At 41.7% G+C, this 17,686-nt stretch overlaps 1 protein-coding gene across 1 annotated transcript; it reads right to left on the reverse strand.

Moving 5' to 3' along the window:
- Nucleotides 1-1,539: 1,539 nt before the first annotated feature.
- LOC121183585 (tetraspanin-1) lies at nucleotides 1,540-16,526 on the reverse strand. Its single transcript, XM_041040729.1, has 8 exons — nucleotides 16,289-16,526; nucleotides 15,882-15,944; nucleotides 11,108-11,314; nucleotides 9,439-9,513; nucleotides 4,007-4,105; nucleotides 2,755-2,898; nucleotides 2,245-2,328; nucleotides 1,540-1,844 (listed from the first exon to the last, which is right to left on the reverse strand). Exons 2-8 carry the CDS (start codon nucleotides 15,936-15,938, stop codon nucleotides 1,785-1,787), a joined length of 726 nt encoding a protein of 241 aa, XP_040896663.1. The 5' UTR covers nucleotides 15,939-15,944; nucleotides 16,289-16,526; the 3' UTR covers nucleotides 1,540-1,784.
- Between the last annotated feature and the right edge of the window lie 1,160 nt (nucleotides 16,527-17,686).

Genomic DNA, 17,686 nt, shown 5'->3' on the forward strand with positions numbered 1-17,686 from the left:
ACCTACAAATCATTGTAGTCAAAAATTCACCTTGCAAGCTGGGAGCACTGCATGAAAACATCATCCCAAAAGAGGAGAGTATAGTTGAGGGAGCTTTGCTGCCTCTGGACCTGGACAGCTGGACAGCATCATCGAGGGGAAAATGAATTCCTAAGTTTCTCAAGGTATCTCACTGGACAATGTCGAGTGATGGCGCAGGACAGTGACCCTAAACATAAATTACCACGGACTGACTTCAGACAGAGTCGGAGCTCAGACCTTAACCCAGCAGAGACACTGTGGAATGAGCAGCTCTGTAGGAAGAGTGGTCCAGAATTCCTCCTGAACGTTGTGCAGGTCTGATCCAAGCTGTAAACTGACACTGAGGAACATTCAACTACATGATGGAAAGTAATGACAAATGGTCTGTTTATGTAAAACTAAGTAAATGCAGCACACCTGAGCTTGTTTAATTGGCATATCCTAATATGAATCAGTTGTTGTTGTGCTTTTGGCATCAACCTCTTTGTTTTTTTCCCCCTCTCTCTTTTTGTTGGTCTTTCAAAATCAAATGAGCTTGATTTTCTCTCTTGTTGTACCGAACCAGGTGAATAAAGCCTCTGGTTGCTGGTTGAGGATCTGTGATGGAAGCATAACCTGCTGCATGGCTGAACAATGCCCCACCTTCTATTGTCGGACCTTTTATTGGTCAATATTTACACATCCCTGTGTCACAATGCATGTAATCCTCGAGGGCGGAAGATGGAACATTACTCAATAACATACAGGACAAAAGATGTATTGAGGTCTGCTGCTTCATTTCACATTTGTGGCCTGACATATAGAGGAAACCTGAAATACCTGTTTTTAGATAACAGAAGGCAGTATAGCCTTTTTTTTTTTTTTTTTTTTACCCATTGAAAATAAAGACGTCTCGCTCATGGAAAGGTTGTGAGACAACAGGGCCCTGGGCACAGACTTGTGGAAACATTTTTTTTACATCTTTGTCATCATTTTGAATCTCTTTCTAACAGTTTGCGAGGCTGTTGTGGTCATTTTTTTCTGACTTAATGGTTGTTTTGTAGTGGTTTTGTGCCTCTTTGTGATCCCTTTGTGTCTCTGTAGTCGTTTTGTGATTCTTTGTGGCTGTTTGGCATCTCTTTGATGTCATTTTGCATTTCTTTCAGTGACATTTTGCAGGTGAAGCATAAACGACTTTCTTGTCCGCTTGGTACAGACTGAGCCCAGTTGGTGCCCTTGTAGCGAGCGTAGACACAGACACAACAAATGGGTGGGTAAGCGGACGCCCGCGCAGAGCCGGGCAAACACCCTGCAATGATGAAACTTACTCACTTAATCACTCTGGCAGAAGCGGAACATAAAAATATAGCCGTAGCCTAAGACCGTGACTGCTCTGTTATAAATCCATGAACCAAGAAAAAAGTGTAATTCTCCCTTCACTTTATAAATATTCATTTTTCCTTTACTAATTAAGAAAAAAAAGATCCATAAAAACAATGTAAGGAACATTCACCTAAATGCACTTTGAAATATTTTATTGACAAATATGAAATATTTACACTTTGTAGCTGTTCATATTAAGGCAGGAAGTATCTGTAACATTTTACTACAGAAAAAGCAGAATTCTTTATTAATGTGTTCTGCATCATACACACAACTTCACCATGAAACTAGACCTTTTCCCTGAAAGAAGAGAGAATGTGAGTTAAAAGACGATGATTGAAAAACAGAATCACATGTGATCCATCTGTGTCTATGTCCTGTCATGTTTCTCTGAAGGAGTCTCAGCTGACTCTGTTGTCCAGGTGGCAGTACAGGTACATGGACACTATCATAGCAGCAATCTGGGGAAACAAGATGGGGCAAATTTTGGAAACTTGAACCTGTTCTCATTCCCACAGAGTTAACTCTCCACACATATTATAAATCAAAGTTCTTAATTGATGAGCAAAATGGCAAAAGTCTGGAAAAAAATCTCATATACTGCCATTGTGTACAGATACTGTATATCTGTACGCATTTGATACTTTTTGGACAGTTACTGTTACGTTTAGGGTTTAGCATCTCGGATAATAAAGATACTATTAACCCTGTCCTTGTGACAACAATGAAAACAACAACCTAATGGCCTTACAGTTTGAGCTGCTGAATTTTTAGGCTCTTTGATTCACATTTAACCACAGTCTTTAAGTGCATTCAAATTTTCAGTAGAAAATTATACCTTTCCTTTTTACATTATTTTACCTCCAAGACTCCAATTCCTGCTGCGATTCCTCCCACAATGTTAGCATGCTCTTTCAGGGTGCTCAAGATGTGTTGAAAACAACCCTGAGGAGGAAAGAGTCACCATATAAATATCAGCTCTCGTACTGACATGATAGACACGTTGACAGACGTCGAATGAAAACACCAAATACCAGATTCAGTGCTTTTGCTACAAACCAACATAAAGTATCATCCTAAAGAGAGCTTTCAGGATAGACATGTTTCATCACAGGATGAAGGCTATCACTCAGAACAACAGCATAACAGAGCCACTGGATTCCCTCACTGTAGGGTTCAAGCATTCGGGCCTGTAGTGTTCTCCTGGTGCACGTAAGCATTGTTGTTTTGAGCATCTTAGCATTTATCTCGAAGCACGGCTGTGTGTAATATTTTGTCCAACCTTTTTCTGTCAGTGAGTTTACTAATGACACTCCTTTTCTGCCTGTACTTGTTTCTTATGTTAAACTGGAGTGATGTTTTCCGTCTCACCTGCACCGCACTGCGCTCTGCCTCGTCCTGGCTGCAGGGGGCCATGTTTGTCCAGCAGCAGCTGGGCGGGAGGCTGCCTCCATTCTCCTTTTCAAACTTAGAGCCCACAAAGTCTGTGTAGTTGGTGAAACCGCAGCACTTCAGCTAGGAGAAGGATGAAAACACAGTAGTTTTGTGGATAACGATGTAGTTTTATCCAATCTGATGACCCATGTTTATTGTGCATTCTTGTAAGAAAACTCAGATTAGTTAAAGTTCACCAAGAGCTCTGCTGCTGCATGATGTTCAGAGCTCAGGTTGTCAGTGGAGCTGTTGTGTTGTTTTGCATTTACAGAACAAGTGCAGCATTTACTCTCATGTTTACAGGCTTTCTGCACCGAAGTTCATCAACCATTGGAAACTGTTTACAGTGAAGAATAGGACACCGTTTCTGATGCACCTCGTTGCTGTGAACTGAACTGTTGGTAACCCGTCACACCAGTGAGAGTACAAGTTTCTTTTTCCCTGAGTGAGGACAGGGAAGAGACTTACCTTGGCTGAGGTGAACCTAGGTACAGAAGCAGGCAGACTTTATGAGCAGTGGAGAGTTGAGCCTCTGTTTGGCTTTTGTTTGATTTAAGTAAAAAAAAATTAGCTTTGAACTTTAACCACTGGCAGTTTGTTCATGTGGATTTATGAGTGTGGCTCATGCAGCAGAACAAGGTCCTGTTAATAAAGTTTATTCTGTGAACAAACACTTTAACATCTTTGTAAGTAAGTTTTAAAATTAGAATCTTTCCACTGGCAAATGTTTATAGATGTATTTTGGTGCGTGTCTTGTATTAGCCTATATCTTCTCACAAAATAGTAAAATGTATTTCTTGTGTACTAACTGCCAAAAGTCTGCTGTCAATGTAACAAGCAGTAGGTTTTGTAGTGTGAGCTCGTGATCCAGTTGACCACGAATGAGTCATGACAATAGTTCCTGCATCCAATTGTAGCACAGCATGTCAATAATACTTTCACATAACTTTCACATAAATGAAGTAAAACAGCATCTTTTGAGACACAGCATGTTGATTTAATGGAGAGGACCTGAAAACTGTGAAAACTCTGCTTAGAACCTGTGGATGTCATTTGGTAAATGATGAGCTGTAATGTTTAGTATACGTACGTGCAGTCTGTCCTTAAGATCTAAGAAATGCAAAACCAGTGTGTTTTACAAGTACACGAAAACAGTTTGACAAAGTGCAGAAGTTCAAACGGACTGTACCTCTGTCATGGTGGTGTTCCAGATCTTAGTGACCACAGGATCACTGCCGTAGTCTTTTTGCAGAGCAGGGGTGGCCCACGCTCTCAGAATGCCCTCAGCCTGTGGAAGAAACGCACATATACATGCACATGTGTGAGGAGCCTCGTTGAAATTATTCATTCCCGAGCCCCTAACCTTGACCTGAACCTAATTCTCATTTAACGTCTGAAGTCAAATCTTAATCCTCACGTTGCTCTTCAAAGAAGTCAGAACTGAACAAAAAGTCCCCATTTTTCAAAAATGCCCTCACTTTTCATAATGGCCCTCACTTCCCTAACTCTCAAAAATGTCCTCTTTTCGTTGTTATGTCCTGATTATCAAAAAATTTCCCAATTTTCCAATTTCAAAAATGTCGTCACTTGTTTAAAATGCATCACTGTCCAATGCAGTCCACATTTAACAAATATTTTTATCCTCAGAAAATGTCCACACTTCTCAAAAACATTTTCTAAGATGTTCTAATTCTAAGATGTCCTTCCTTTCTAAAATGCATAACTTAGCTCTGGCAAAGGTAAAATGACATTTATCAACAGTCCCAAGTCTTCACATTGTCCACTTGGTCCATTCTGTAAATGAGAGGCCTACATAATTATGCAGATATGCTCCGGTAGAAGAGCATGAAAGCACATTGCTGCATGGCAGAGCTTTTACTGTCAAAGTCTAGCAGTTTCACACGCATACATAAACGCCCGCTTATGGAAGCCCCTGAAAATAAAACACTGCAGCTGATTTCACGGGCAGGAAAAGTAATTCTCTGGGAGTCACCTATTCATCAGAAATTAAATAAATCTTCTCTCACACAAAGCACCTGGGAAATAAACAGCCGCGGCCTGGCACCTGGAAAAAAATGAAAATAAATCAAAAAATGGCCGAGCCATTATTCTCCCTTCTTCTCCTCCTTTTTATGGTCATAAATGATGGGAGGGGTTGTGCATTTACATATATATTGATGCTCCTGATGGCTTTGGTCAGGACACATTTTGTCTGATAATCGTGTTTATCCAAAGTGCAAAAAAGGCAGGTTAGATTTCAGGCCGAGGAGTCTTTTGTTGTGGAAAAATTCCTACACAAACACGCAGGTTAGTCCCCCCCCCCCACTCCCCATCCCCTCCCTCTGTCCGTTTTTCCCATTTTGATAAATAATCCTGTCGCGTACAGTCACACAAAGACCCATTTGATGAGGGAGGAGGGTGTGTGCTTTACTGTACGTGCACGTGGCCGCGTGCTGCTGTGTGTCTATCGGGTTTATGTGTGCGGAAGTCTTTTTTTTTTCCCCGTCTGTGTGTGTCTGTGGATGTGTGTACATGGAAGGGGGCAGGCGTACAAGATGCCCGAGGGGATGCTGGGATACATGCCACAATTAAAAGTGCCCCCCAAGAAGCTGAGAGAGAGGCTGAGATCAGAGAGGGTTATTACCAGTGGGCTAATTCATCACTGTCACTCTGCCTCGCACCTCGCCACATCCCGTTAAACACACACACACACATGCACACTCACATGCTTACACACTGATATGAGTCCTTACACATACACGGTGGACAGGCAGGACAAAGCCTGTAGTAACACACAGCACAGTGAGGCAGGAGGCGATAACACATCTATCAATACAGCAGAGTGAACACCCTCTACACACATGATAAAAGTCTTCGGCTTCATGTGTTATTGATCTCTTGTTGCTTTACACTGTATTGCTGTTTTTCAAATAATAATCGATATCTTTTACTGTAGTAAGTCGTCGACTGCTAATTGGTTATTGTTCTTAAGAGGAAAAGCAATAACTGAAAACCTTTGTCATGAGGAAGGGAAACGCAACGACTAAGTGGGAACATAAGGTTTTTTAAAAAATGCGATGAACTGCAACAAATATTTTAAAAACATGCACATTTCTGCTTCATCTACCATCAACAAAGTTCCAGTTTGTGCTCCTCATGTTTTATTATTGCATTCAAGTTACAGAGTTCAGCATCAGTTGAAAAATACCTCATAAAAGACTGAAAAAACAAAGTGAGAGTGAATCTTGTACTTATATTCATTGTCAAGTTTGCTAAATCAACTTAAAAGATGTTTGTGTCAGTATTATGTTAATACTGTTAGACTAACGGTTACCACAAAACTGCAATGTCCATGATACGCCCCCAGGACCTTTCTTGTGTGTCTGACCCCTCTCTGATGTTTCTTTAAACTGTCAAAGTCAAAAATCCACAAACAGACTTTTAAAAAATGTCCCCAAGTGGCCAAATAATCAGTTATTGCAGATCTAAGGCAGTAAAGTAAATGTATGTTTTTAAGTTTCATTCGCATTATACAAAGGAGATTGGTCATTTGTTGATGCCATCTTTGTTCGTATGAGACCTGCAGCTTGGGTTTGAAATCTGTTATTCTGAGCAGCTGATGGAGAATTATTTCATCCACACTGTCAGAAGAGTTTTGGAGGATCGTGGAAATATCTTCAGGACAGCAGTGTCAAAGTTTTTTTTCAGTGATCAGCTGAACGTTGATTTTCAACACTCAGTTGGAGTTGTGTTTGTCTCAGCCTGATGAATTTAAGTCCATTATTAACATTTCTTAAGAACATCTGGCTCTTTAACTGCTGATTTGTCCTCTGTGTTCACAAGCTAGTGGCTAATCACATCTGCTCTGCTCCACAGCTGCTGTTTGGTCCTGGGTAGGTAGTTCGCAGTGGGTAGAGCTTGTTTGATGAAAATATCTGCCTGCTGCTGCTAGAAACACTGAGACTGAACCAAAACAGTAAAGAACCAAAGAATTAAACCAAAAACAATGAGCTGAAAGATGCTAAAAAGCTTCAAAGAGCTGAGGGAGACTGCAGTTTGGGATAATTATCTTTGGGTTTGTCGCTGTGAGTGGAATCCTATACACGGCCCATAGTATTTTTTTTCCCATGATAATATAAAGATATTGATTAGTGAAACTTTAAAGCAGAAGTAAAAGGAGTCGATCAGTTACATGACTCACTCCAGCTAATGGTATTGATGAGAAATTAAAGCAAACAGTAATCTGTATTGGATTACGTTTTGAGCGGACATTTCTTTACTGTACATGGACGTTGGTGTGATTCATTAAATGCCACATCACATCTATTTCATTAATCCACTGTGAAGCTGGTATCAGCCCCAGTAATAAATCTCCACCCTGGTCATTTCCGAATCACTTGGGGGAGAAAGAACAACCATGACCACTGACGGCCTCTCATAATGCCTGCTGGAATTGCTTATTAAATCTCAGTTATTCCGACCACCTGAAGGTTATTGGCTCTTCGGTTAGATGAGCTGCGGAGGTCTAGCGGCTGAAAGGCAGATTTATGCTGCAGATAAGTAGAACAGAATAGATCGACACTTTATTTATCACCTCCTTTCATTGTCTATGCCTCTGTCTCTTACTTATTGACACAGGCAGCTATATATATGCATATTAGATGTATATTGCCCATATTCATTATTCTGACGCTATTGTGTTTACTGTGTCTTATCAAAAGCAGGAGATGGACAGCTGCTCTCACACACTCATATCCGTGATGGAACTGACGATGTCCTTTGTGTTTGTGATGAACAGATGATGCTAAAGCTAACAAACAGCCTCTTAAATTGACTTTCACGTTATATCTGTGATCTCCTTACGGAAGACAAATCTGTGAGTTATCTCTTGCATTCCATTGAGCTTTAGACAACAGCTCACACCTCCCTCTCTCCCTCACGGACTGGCATGCTCTCTGTTGTTGATTTGCCTCTCGCCAGATGCCGTTTACACCGCTCGCCTTGGTTAGCACGGCTTGTTTAAATGACAGCCGAGAGATGGGGCAGATTTATTTCAACAAAACTGCCTGAGCAGCAGGAGCAGGAGCAGCACTACCGAGCTCTGTGTTCAAGGACACACACACACACACACACTTGCTCTCACAGCTTCTTTGTGTGAGAGCGAGCTCACTTGGGACTGGACATGACTAGAATTCACAGGATAACAGAGAGACAGTGGGAGAAGTTAGAGGCACGCCTGCACACTGGAAAAGAATTGTTCTGTCATCATTTGTGATTTTTAAATACCTTATTTTCTTAAAGCGTGAATGAAGAATTAAGGAGCAGTTAAAACCATTTAACTTACAATGACTGTAACAAATCCATCATGAACCACATTGAAGTCTGCTGCTTGTGCTGCAGTTAGATGTTGGAGGAAATAATTTGGTTTGTCTTCAAGAGTGAAATAAATTTAGATTCAACTGCAAGGTCTGTTGCACAAATGCTGTTTGACACTGATCGTACTGTTTGCAATGTAGCACATGCGTTTTGTTACAATAATGTCACTTGGTCAAAAAAGACGAGAACTCGACTTGCCAACATTTGTTGACAAAATCAGCAGAGCTTCACCTTTAAGCTTAAAACACACCGGCCACATAGATGCGCCATTGATGCCTATTGTACGTCAGATGCATTGTGCAGACAGTAGAAGCAGTCAGGGCACAGTAGTCTTTTGTGAAGTAAATGGGGAGTTGACGTGCACCAGCACTGGGAGAAAGGAACATTACTTGTCCTGGTGAGCTGACGCACTTAAAGCTGCAACCGATGTCTATCAAGAAGTGTGTGTTGACATTAAGAAGCTACGACAATGTCCTGCCACATCCAACAGCAGTCAAGCTTCACATGGCCACAAGATGTCACTTATCAGCAAAACGTAAACATAGATGGTTTTAGGCGTTTGAACAGGCGACCGCTGCAGGTGCTTTTCTCTGATACTTTTTGCAGCGCAGTTGCAGCTCAAACTGATTTAACCAAAAACAGAAGCACAAACAAATGAAAATTCCCAAGCAGAGCAGTCCACTCTCCTCCCTGCAGATGGATGCGTGTTAGATTACCTCTCTCAGTCCTGGGGCCTCAGATATATCATCTGATGGGATAAAAAACTCCACTTTCTGTTTTCTTTATTAAGATCCCAGTCTCCGCTAACCTCCTTTTTACGTAGCTCATTTGAAATCCTTGTAATTATTATACGAGGCACTAAATGGAAATGGAGCGTGTGTGTGCGCACGTGTGTATGTGAGAGAGGGGGACACATATGTAAATAGACTGTTTTGCATATAAAATGCTTTAGCTTCAATATTCCAGAGTAATAAATTGCTCAAAGTGAGAGACAGCACGCACAGCCCCGGGCTATCCTGGAGTCATTAAGTAGGTGAATGTAGTGAGGCGGACATAAAGCCCGTAATTCAATGATGGCCGAAGCTATGATGGAGAATTTACATGCAGATAAAATCCAGAGAGTGGGACGAGGAGGTGAGAGGGTGAAAGATAACAACAGAGAGGGACGAGAAGAATTAAGAGACAAAGGAAAGGGAGTGAGGCCATGAATGACAAAAAGAGGAAGGGGTGAAGTGGGGAACTTACAAATGAAGAGTAGGCCAGAGCCACGACTCCTGCTGCCACCTCAGCAATGAATATGATGAGGATGATGGAGAAAAACTGCATGGAGGAAAGAGGAGGAGACACAGAGCTTTTAATAACCCTTTTTTTTTTTTTGCAGAGATCTTTTCAAAAAAATGTATTGCAGCTTTCTTACTTTTGGTCACCACTTCTCAGATATGATGACATTAGAGCTACAACTAAAATTTATTTTAATTATTTGATTTGTCTATAAAATGATGAATGGCGGATGCCATTCCACATTCTACAATCATATAGTATTATTCTGTCATTTACACTTTCATGTGTGGTAGTAAAACTCACCTGCACTATAACTGAACAACAGTAAATAAAATCTTTTTTTTTTTTTTAAGAAGAAAAAAAATGTGACTTTTTAATTTTGTTGTTTGGTAAAATTTGTCAGAGGGACTTTGAGGATTTGGTCTCATTACCTCAGCATTTGTAAAATAATGGCTACAGCTTTTAAAATAATTTTGACATGTAAATATTTGCTAATTTCCTCTGTTTCAAACCATTGTAAGTTGAATATTACTAGTTCTTGAACTCTTTGTTGGACAAAATAGGGAATATGAAGATATCTCCTTAGGCTTTAGTAAATGAACACTGGGATTTTTCAGTTTTCTGATATTCTAACAGACTAAACTATTCCCACTAATCCACTGGTTTAAAAATAATTTAAAAAATCTTTAAAATAATAAAATAATGGGAAAAATAATCATTAATCCAACAAAAATATCAGTAGTTTCAGCCCTAGGATTTAAGTAACACGTGACACAAGTTAAGATAGAATAGGATAAACCACAATCTGTTGAAATCAACTCATCTATTTTATTTTTTGTTCAGTCCATTACAGATGTTTCTCATGTGAATCTGATGTGCGCCGCATCCTGCGCTGTCCATCGCAGGATCTGCTGCACCATCATCATTCAACTCAATGGGGGATGTGGACATGATAGGGGCTCTGCAGGGGGAAATACACTGCCTGTGCTCCTCATTAGACTCACTGCAGTGGACTAAGAGGTAGTTAGACCTATTGTTAACGAGCATTATAATGTTCACTGTGCTGATATGGATGAGGCAGGAGGGGCGGATGTGGATATTAACTGGGCTGTTGATGAGCCGGGTGTAAATGCAAGGATGGGTGAGACGCTGAATGTGGAGCAACTGGGTGTGAAAGCATCTCATGAACCCATGAGGAATCATTTGTGATGTTTTACATAATAGTGTCAGTGGTCTGACTCGGTTTAAGGGCAATGATACACAATACATGAGTATCACTGCAGACAAAGGTCGTTCCCTGGCTCCTCCAGTCCACATGGTGAACCCCAAATTGCCCCTGATGGTTGCACCATCAGTGTGTGAGAGTGTCAGTGAGTGTGAGTGTGAATGGTATGTCGTGTAAAGCTCTTTGAGTGGTCGATTACACTTGAAAAGTGCGATATAAGTGCAGCCCGTTTACCATTTAAACGACTGAAGCATCTCATTACTGACTTTCCTTCTTGCTATTCAGTTTTTACGTGTCATACATTTTTTAGTCTTGAGTCTTACTGGGTGACACCTTGAAAAATCATTAAAATACTTAAACATCCAGCAGAAATATGGAAATAATGTAAAGTAGGTCTGATACACCTACCGTGAGCAGCAGACACTTGCTCTCCTTGTGGGCCCCGCAGCAGCCCAGGAGTCCCAGCAACACCAGCAAGACCCCAATGGCAATGCAGAAAAAGCCCACGTTGACAAACTGCATGGCTTGGGTCGAAAACGGCCCCAACAGTTGCAGGAAGGAGCCCCCATCCACGCTCACCCAGATCCCCATCGCCAGTAGGGTCAGGCCCCCCAGCTGCAAGAAGATCCCGAGAAAACGCAATCAGCACAGATTGGTGCAAAATGCACGCAAATACCTGTCATGTCTGGAAGTGAGACACTGACAACTTAGCTTTCCAGAGAATGTAATCCACACTTAACAATGGCGATAAAATGTCAATCATTTGTTTGCCTTGAAGTCACTCAGACGGGGTCAACAGCTCCTCAGGTAATAGGTTTTTGAAATGAGGGGCCATCTTACATCACTAACTCTCTCTTACTATTACCTCTTAGTGACACCATGACACTTCAATATCCTTCATTCAGAGAAGAGGATTTCTTTTGTGAGACTGAGAAAGGTGCTGCCTCAGGCTTCCCATTATGTAGCAGAGCCAAGCAACAACTTGGCCTCTTTTTACCTGTCTGAATGAAATGACTGCCCATTTCTATGAGCACCTTTATCTCCAAACTCATGTCACACAGGTATAATGGACAGAAATCCATTTAGTGGTCATCTTGGAGTGTACAGACGTAGGCTAAAGGATTATAGCATGGACAGTGAAGAAGACAGAACCTTACTGTCCACTTGCGACTAAATTTGGTAAGTTTAAGTAGGAATCCCAATGACAACAAGTACTAGACTACCTGCATGTGACCAGTATTTCCACTGGTACACTGACTAATAGAGTCACATCCTTGTGAATCATGATATTCCATGAATTCTGGATCTGCTCAAATTCAAGACAGCCAAATGAAATTTGGAAACCCTCAGGTTGTCCAACAGTTGCACTGTTAATCGGTCGGTCAGCAGTCAGGCTTCATGACCCCCCCATGGAACTGAACATCATATGATCACCAGTCTGTCCGAAATTCAGTTTCTAATATTATTCAGAGAGGACCTATTTAAAATTGGCATTAATGCGCATAGTCTACCCAGGCTGAGATAAACTGAGTGTCCCCCCCAGTCAGCACCAACTTACCCAGACTATAATGGAATTGGTGCAGCTCATTCTGATCAGTTGAAGTAAATCACGCCAGTCAGTTGAAATATGTGCCCCTGCTTTTAGTCTTACCCCAGGATGCAATAGGAAACAAGCCTTGTTAGCATTTGGGTGTAAATGTTAGGATTGAGTGTCTGAGAGACGGATACAGTAGTTCTTTATTCAGTACCACCTCACATTGTCTAAATATATCTGAATTGGATCTAATTGGCAGTTATTTTCTATTTCACACTATGTCCAGTGGCTGTGGCAGGGCAGACTTTCACTGCACTATTCTAAATTCATTAATAATCACCTCTACTTTGCAACAACTTCAGGAGCCGATAAAAACAGCTTAAAATGTTTTTATTATTATAATATTAATATATTAAAAATGATTATTTATGGTAATTGAACTTGCTTTATCTCGTCTTTTATTGGCCTCTGACCATGTACAATAAAAAAGTGAGCAGGCAGTCATTTCATAAAGGGATGCTGAATTACATTCACTGATATGTGAGTAAAACTGGTAAAACCTGCTCATAACAAACAAACTCAGAACTGTGTCACGTTTCTGGTTACCGACTGGAAACAACCTGATCTCGCTTTCATTATCTCTTTACCTTCTCTGCCTCCCTCTCCCTCCTCACGTCTCCAACTCTGACCTTCTCTTCCTCTTTTTATCCAACCTTTGTTTCTGCCTTCCTCCCCTCTGTGTATTTCACCCTGCGCCTCTCACACTGAGTGATTTCTTCTTCTTTCCTCCTTCTCTGCAGAAACCACGTTTGAAACCTGATATTGTCTGTCAGGCTCCATCAGAGTTGCTGCAGTCACAGGGCCCCCTTTACTCTCCATCAGGCCCTGACACTCTGCACCTCCTGTCAGTGTCTGACGTCTCCCACATGGGAATCATCTCTCCCTTCATTTCTTTGTCTCTTTCCTCCTCTTCCTATCTATTTTTACCCTCTCCCTTGCTCTTTCTGCCTCTGCCTTCCTTTCACTCTGGGGTTTCTCTTCTTGTCTCTTGAACCTGTTCAGTGCCATCATTGCACCCCTAGCTAAATGTGATACGACAAGCATATTCCCCCCGTAACTCCATGTCTGCCACCATCATCCCTCACCAGGTATAATTATAGCTGGCATGCTGTCTTTTTTTTTTCTTGAAGATGGCTAATTCCTTTGATGGTGTGCCATATGCAGGTAGATGCTCTGTCAGTTGAACACCCACATGGAAAAAGGACTGGAAGTAAATCAGGTTTTTAAAGGGGAGGGAGGGGGGGGGGCAGAAGAAGCAGCGTACTATCTATGGAGATGGGAAATATAGCCTATTAGGGTCAGATGAGAGGGAATGAATAACAGGCTGCAGAATGGGAGGCCACAGCCTCCAGAGAGGGGGAGGTGAACGGAGAGAAGAGATAGAAAGATATCGAGGGAGCAGAAAAGAGAACGGGCCCGTCCCACCCCAATTGAAATGGAATTGGTTCCCTTTGAAAGGCCTGGAATGAGAAAGACGTCAGTTGAGTATAAAACCCATCTTCATGGGTCATATTACTGTGAGCAGACAATCTGATTAAGTCCCAACACTCGACCATGGATCTGCACACAGAGCATACATGGAGACACTTCTAATTTCCAATGCATTTAGAGCGGTTCCAGGGCAACGTCAAGTCAAAGTCTCATGGCAGAGGAGAATTGTACACTTAGCGCTAAAGCCACAAGCTATGGTTTTGTTTAGTTAAGGTTTGTTTTCAGATATTTTTTTTTCTCTTGATCGTACTGATAACTACGGGTCCCAGTGGCCCTCTATGTTGATCTTGATTACCCCTTTAAATTCATTTCTCTTCTAATAATACCACTGCATGTTTCAAATGAACATATTTCCCAAAACTTTTTCAGGTACTCCCAGACATTGTTTTTTGATTTGTTTGTCATTACTTCAATCAGACACTGACTCTGTGTACACTGCAAGTCTTTGTTGGAGTTGTAACAACCCTGTATACAGGTGTGTATGTGAGAGAGAGAGAGAGAGAGAGAGAGAGAGAGAGAGAGAGAGAGAGAGAGAGCCTGGACCTGGGTGTCATCAGGAAAATTAGGCTAGCATGAGATGCCAGTTTGAAAAATGAGTTTCAGTCACGATATTAAATTCAGTCTCATTTGTGTATCCTGGAGCTAGTTTGTGACACACTGAACTCTTGACAAAAGTAAATGAAATATTGAATGAGCCATGTCAAGACCATCCTCCGTTCTGTTTTTCTGTCAAGTAGTTTTTCCCAACAGCCCTGTCAACTGTGGTTGAGGGCTGAGGAGCCGGGTTACACCATCAGAATTCCTTGTTGGATGGTTAAGCGGCTTCCGAAACCCCTGGCACCTTTCTGATGTCAGAACTGGGCAGTGAGCAGGGTTTGAACTTCACTCTCAAGCTATCTAATTTCCTTAGGTGTTACAAAGATGTGAAAGCCTGTGTTAGAATATTTTTCAATTCCTAAAACACTGTTGTATCGGATAGACCTGAAAAAAATCTTTTAGGCTAAGCTTAGGTTCAGGTTCAGGTTCGGAAAAACACAAATTGTTGGGGAAAAAACCTGATGCAACAACAGGAAACCTGTTAATGAATTTGGACCACTGAACACTAAAGTTCACTGATGACTGTGCTGTTTCCTGCTCCATAGCCTCACAGTTAGAAGACATGACTGCACATGTGATTGCTTTTTAGCAAAGAGAAACTGCAACATTATTAATGCACAAGTTTTAGAATTTGACCCAGATTCACAGAAGAACATTGATTTGTAGTTAAATGCATTTTTCTCTCACCCCATAGACAACGGGGGTCAATTCGTCAAAAGATAAATTCTTTAAATGCAGATCTCAACTGGAAATGTCTCCTCTGATGTGGAGGAGATGATGAAGTTGCAGCACCGAACTTGAAATGACCTAAGTATTTGGTATCATTAAAGCCTCGTCTTTATGAGCTGAAGAGAATCATTTCATCATTCTGCTCTGCTGGCTAACATTTCAAAGGGACATCATAATCAGTGCGCCGCTGTGACTTTTAGAGCTGCCGCACCAGATTTATCAAGCAGCTGCACTCAGGCAGAAATGGGAAATGTGAGGAAAACGATGACTTGTGCCGAGAGCTTCATCTGTGACAGTGGGAGACCAGGTGGACCTGACTCGGAAGGCGAGTTCAGCTTACCCTTGCCAAAGTTTCTCTCCATTTCACAAACCACATTAGTTATCGACATTAAGACAAAGATGTAGGTGGTGAAATTAGAGCCTTTGAAGTTAATGAGATGAAAATTGCCACACTGGGGTGAAAGCAGAGGAGAAAGGAGCATCAGTTAGGTCTTCTAGCTCAGTGATCTGAAATGTTTATGTAACGCCTCTATTTGCATTGAAGGGTGGGATGAAATGATTTTCTGTGCATCGTACTGAGATAGTTTTTTGCTTTTAACATCACACACTACTTTTCATGTAAAGATTTCACAGAGCAAATGCCCGCCCAACACACACACACACACACACACACACACACACACACACACACACACACACACACACACACACACACACTCCCCCACCTGCCCAACGTATATGAGCATGCAATCAAAGCGAAAACATACTCACAAAGATAAGCAAGTTGAACAAGACCATCATCAATTTGACGAATGTGAAGCAGCCCATTTTAATCTGTAATAAAAGAAGAAGATAAATTATAGCATTTCTTCTTTCATCAGCCGAGAGCTTCTATCTCTCATTCGCACACACACATAGACACACACAGGATGCAAAGTCAACGTGGCAATCTTCACATGCATGCTGTACTATTACATCCAGCCCACATCCCTGCGAAATTACTGTGAAAATTACATTACTGACAATGAGTCTTAATGATAACACACACAGCTGGGAGAAACAATAAAGATATCTGTTAATGGGAGATCTGTAGGAGAAAAGGAAGCCAAGCCAACCAAGTGAAGTGTTTACACGTAGCAGAGATATTAAGGCTCATAAAATACAAATCTTACTCGCACCTGTATTAATATTTCTTTATATCCAGTGTAATGCAGCTGTATACCACTTCAACAGCCAGTGTCCTCCAAGAGCGAAACTAACCTAAAAAAGCTGACAAAACACTTGAAAATGCAAAAATAAATAAATAAAAAAATTGATGCAGGAGGCTTCTGTGCCTCTGACTCAGGTGTTTCCAGGTGAGCCAATGTAATCGCAGTGGTAATGCTGTCTAAATGTAGCGATGATGTCCATGAAGGTGAAAGCCTGTGGTGGGGGATTGGAAATCTGATGAGTGCTTTTCCTCAGGCAGGCGGAGGACTGGGTGTGGTTCTGGAGGATACTGGTGACAGCAGGTGAATGGTGTAAGGGTACAGGTGGATAGGGTGGATAGAGTGGCAGCTCTGACCCCTGCAGGTATGCAGTGACACAGATTCACAGCACAGGATCACCTTTTTAGGGATCTGAGGTTCTAAAAAATCTACAGTGTCTCTGTCTCTGCAACGCCTGTCAGGCTGGGTTAGAACTTGAGATGGGAGAGTCATGTGAAGAGTCAGAGGTGAAGTAATATGTTGCACTGTATTGGTTTATGTAGCCATAACCTGTCAGGCAGGGGTGGGTTTAGAAATTTAAAAAAAGGGGGGGGGGTTACTCCAAATCACAAACCACCGTGGACAGATAATGAGACAATGGACTCCTGGACACATGTAGACAGACATGTAAAAGATCCCCCACCCATCCTACATGGGACCAAATCCCCCAGACTGACAGGGCGTCATTTGTATTTACTTTGTGTGTTAAAGAGTCTTTAGATTTTTCTGGCATTTTGTCTTTATTTGGACAGTCACTGCAGAGATGGACAAGAGCTATGGTGGGGGTGGGGTGCAACCTCCAACAGGTGTCCTCCGGGACAGGTGTCAAACCATTCGGTCACTGGGGTGCAACCATTTTGTGTCTCTATGTCATTGTTCTGCATTTCTTTGTGGCGACTTTATGTCTCTTAGTTGTTGTTTGTTAACATTTCTTGTTGTAGTCAGTCGGTCACTTCATACGGAGGTTTTAATATTAAAAAGCCAACTATCCATCTCCTTCAGATTCTGGGACATGGGCAACAGGGGTCCCAGTGAGATTCCTACGGGGGCCTGTGCCGCCCATGGCCACCTCTCTGGCCCCACCCTTGTTCTTCGATAGAGGTTATCAAGATAGTTCACCTGTTAACTTTTCGCCTTGGACATGTAGTTTTACTGTCAGTTTTTAGCACAATACATAGCCATCAAGACCCCTGAGACTGACCATTTTCAGACAGAGCTGGCAGGTGAACATGTGATCCACATGCATTTCCAATAACACATTGCAGTCATGAGTTTTGGCAGTTCATATAAAATTGGCTGCACCTGTACACAGCTCAACATGAACACAAC

The sequence above is a fragment of the Toxotes jaculatrix genome, chromosome 6, assembly GCF_017976425.1.
Source record: "Toxotes jaculatrix isolate fToxJac2 chromosome 6, fToxJac2.pri, whole genome shotgun sequence".
In the NCBI taxonomy this organism is placed as follows: domain Eukaryota; kingdom Metazoa; phylum Chordata; class Actinopteri; family Toxotidae; genus Toxotes; species Toxotes jaculatrix.

What these genes read in the sequence shown, in the direction of transcription:
- LOC121183585 (XM_041040729.1), bottom strand. Translation starts at nt 15,938, where the DNA reads ATGGGCTGCTTCACATTCGTCAAATTGATGATGGTCTTGTTCAACTTG. An exon ending in GCAAGTGTCTGCTGCTCACG is followed by an intron (nt 9,514 to 11,107) that starts GTAGGTGTATCA and finishes TCCTCCATGCAG; the next exon opens with TTTTTCTCCATCATCCTCAT. An exon ending in CAGAGCGCAGTGCGGTGCAG is followed by an intron (nt 2,329 to 2,754) that starts GTGAGACGGAAA and finishes TTTCCTCCTCAG; the next exon opens with GGTTGTTTTCAACACATCTT.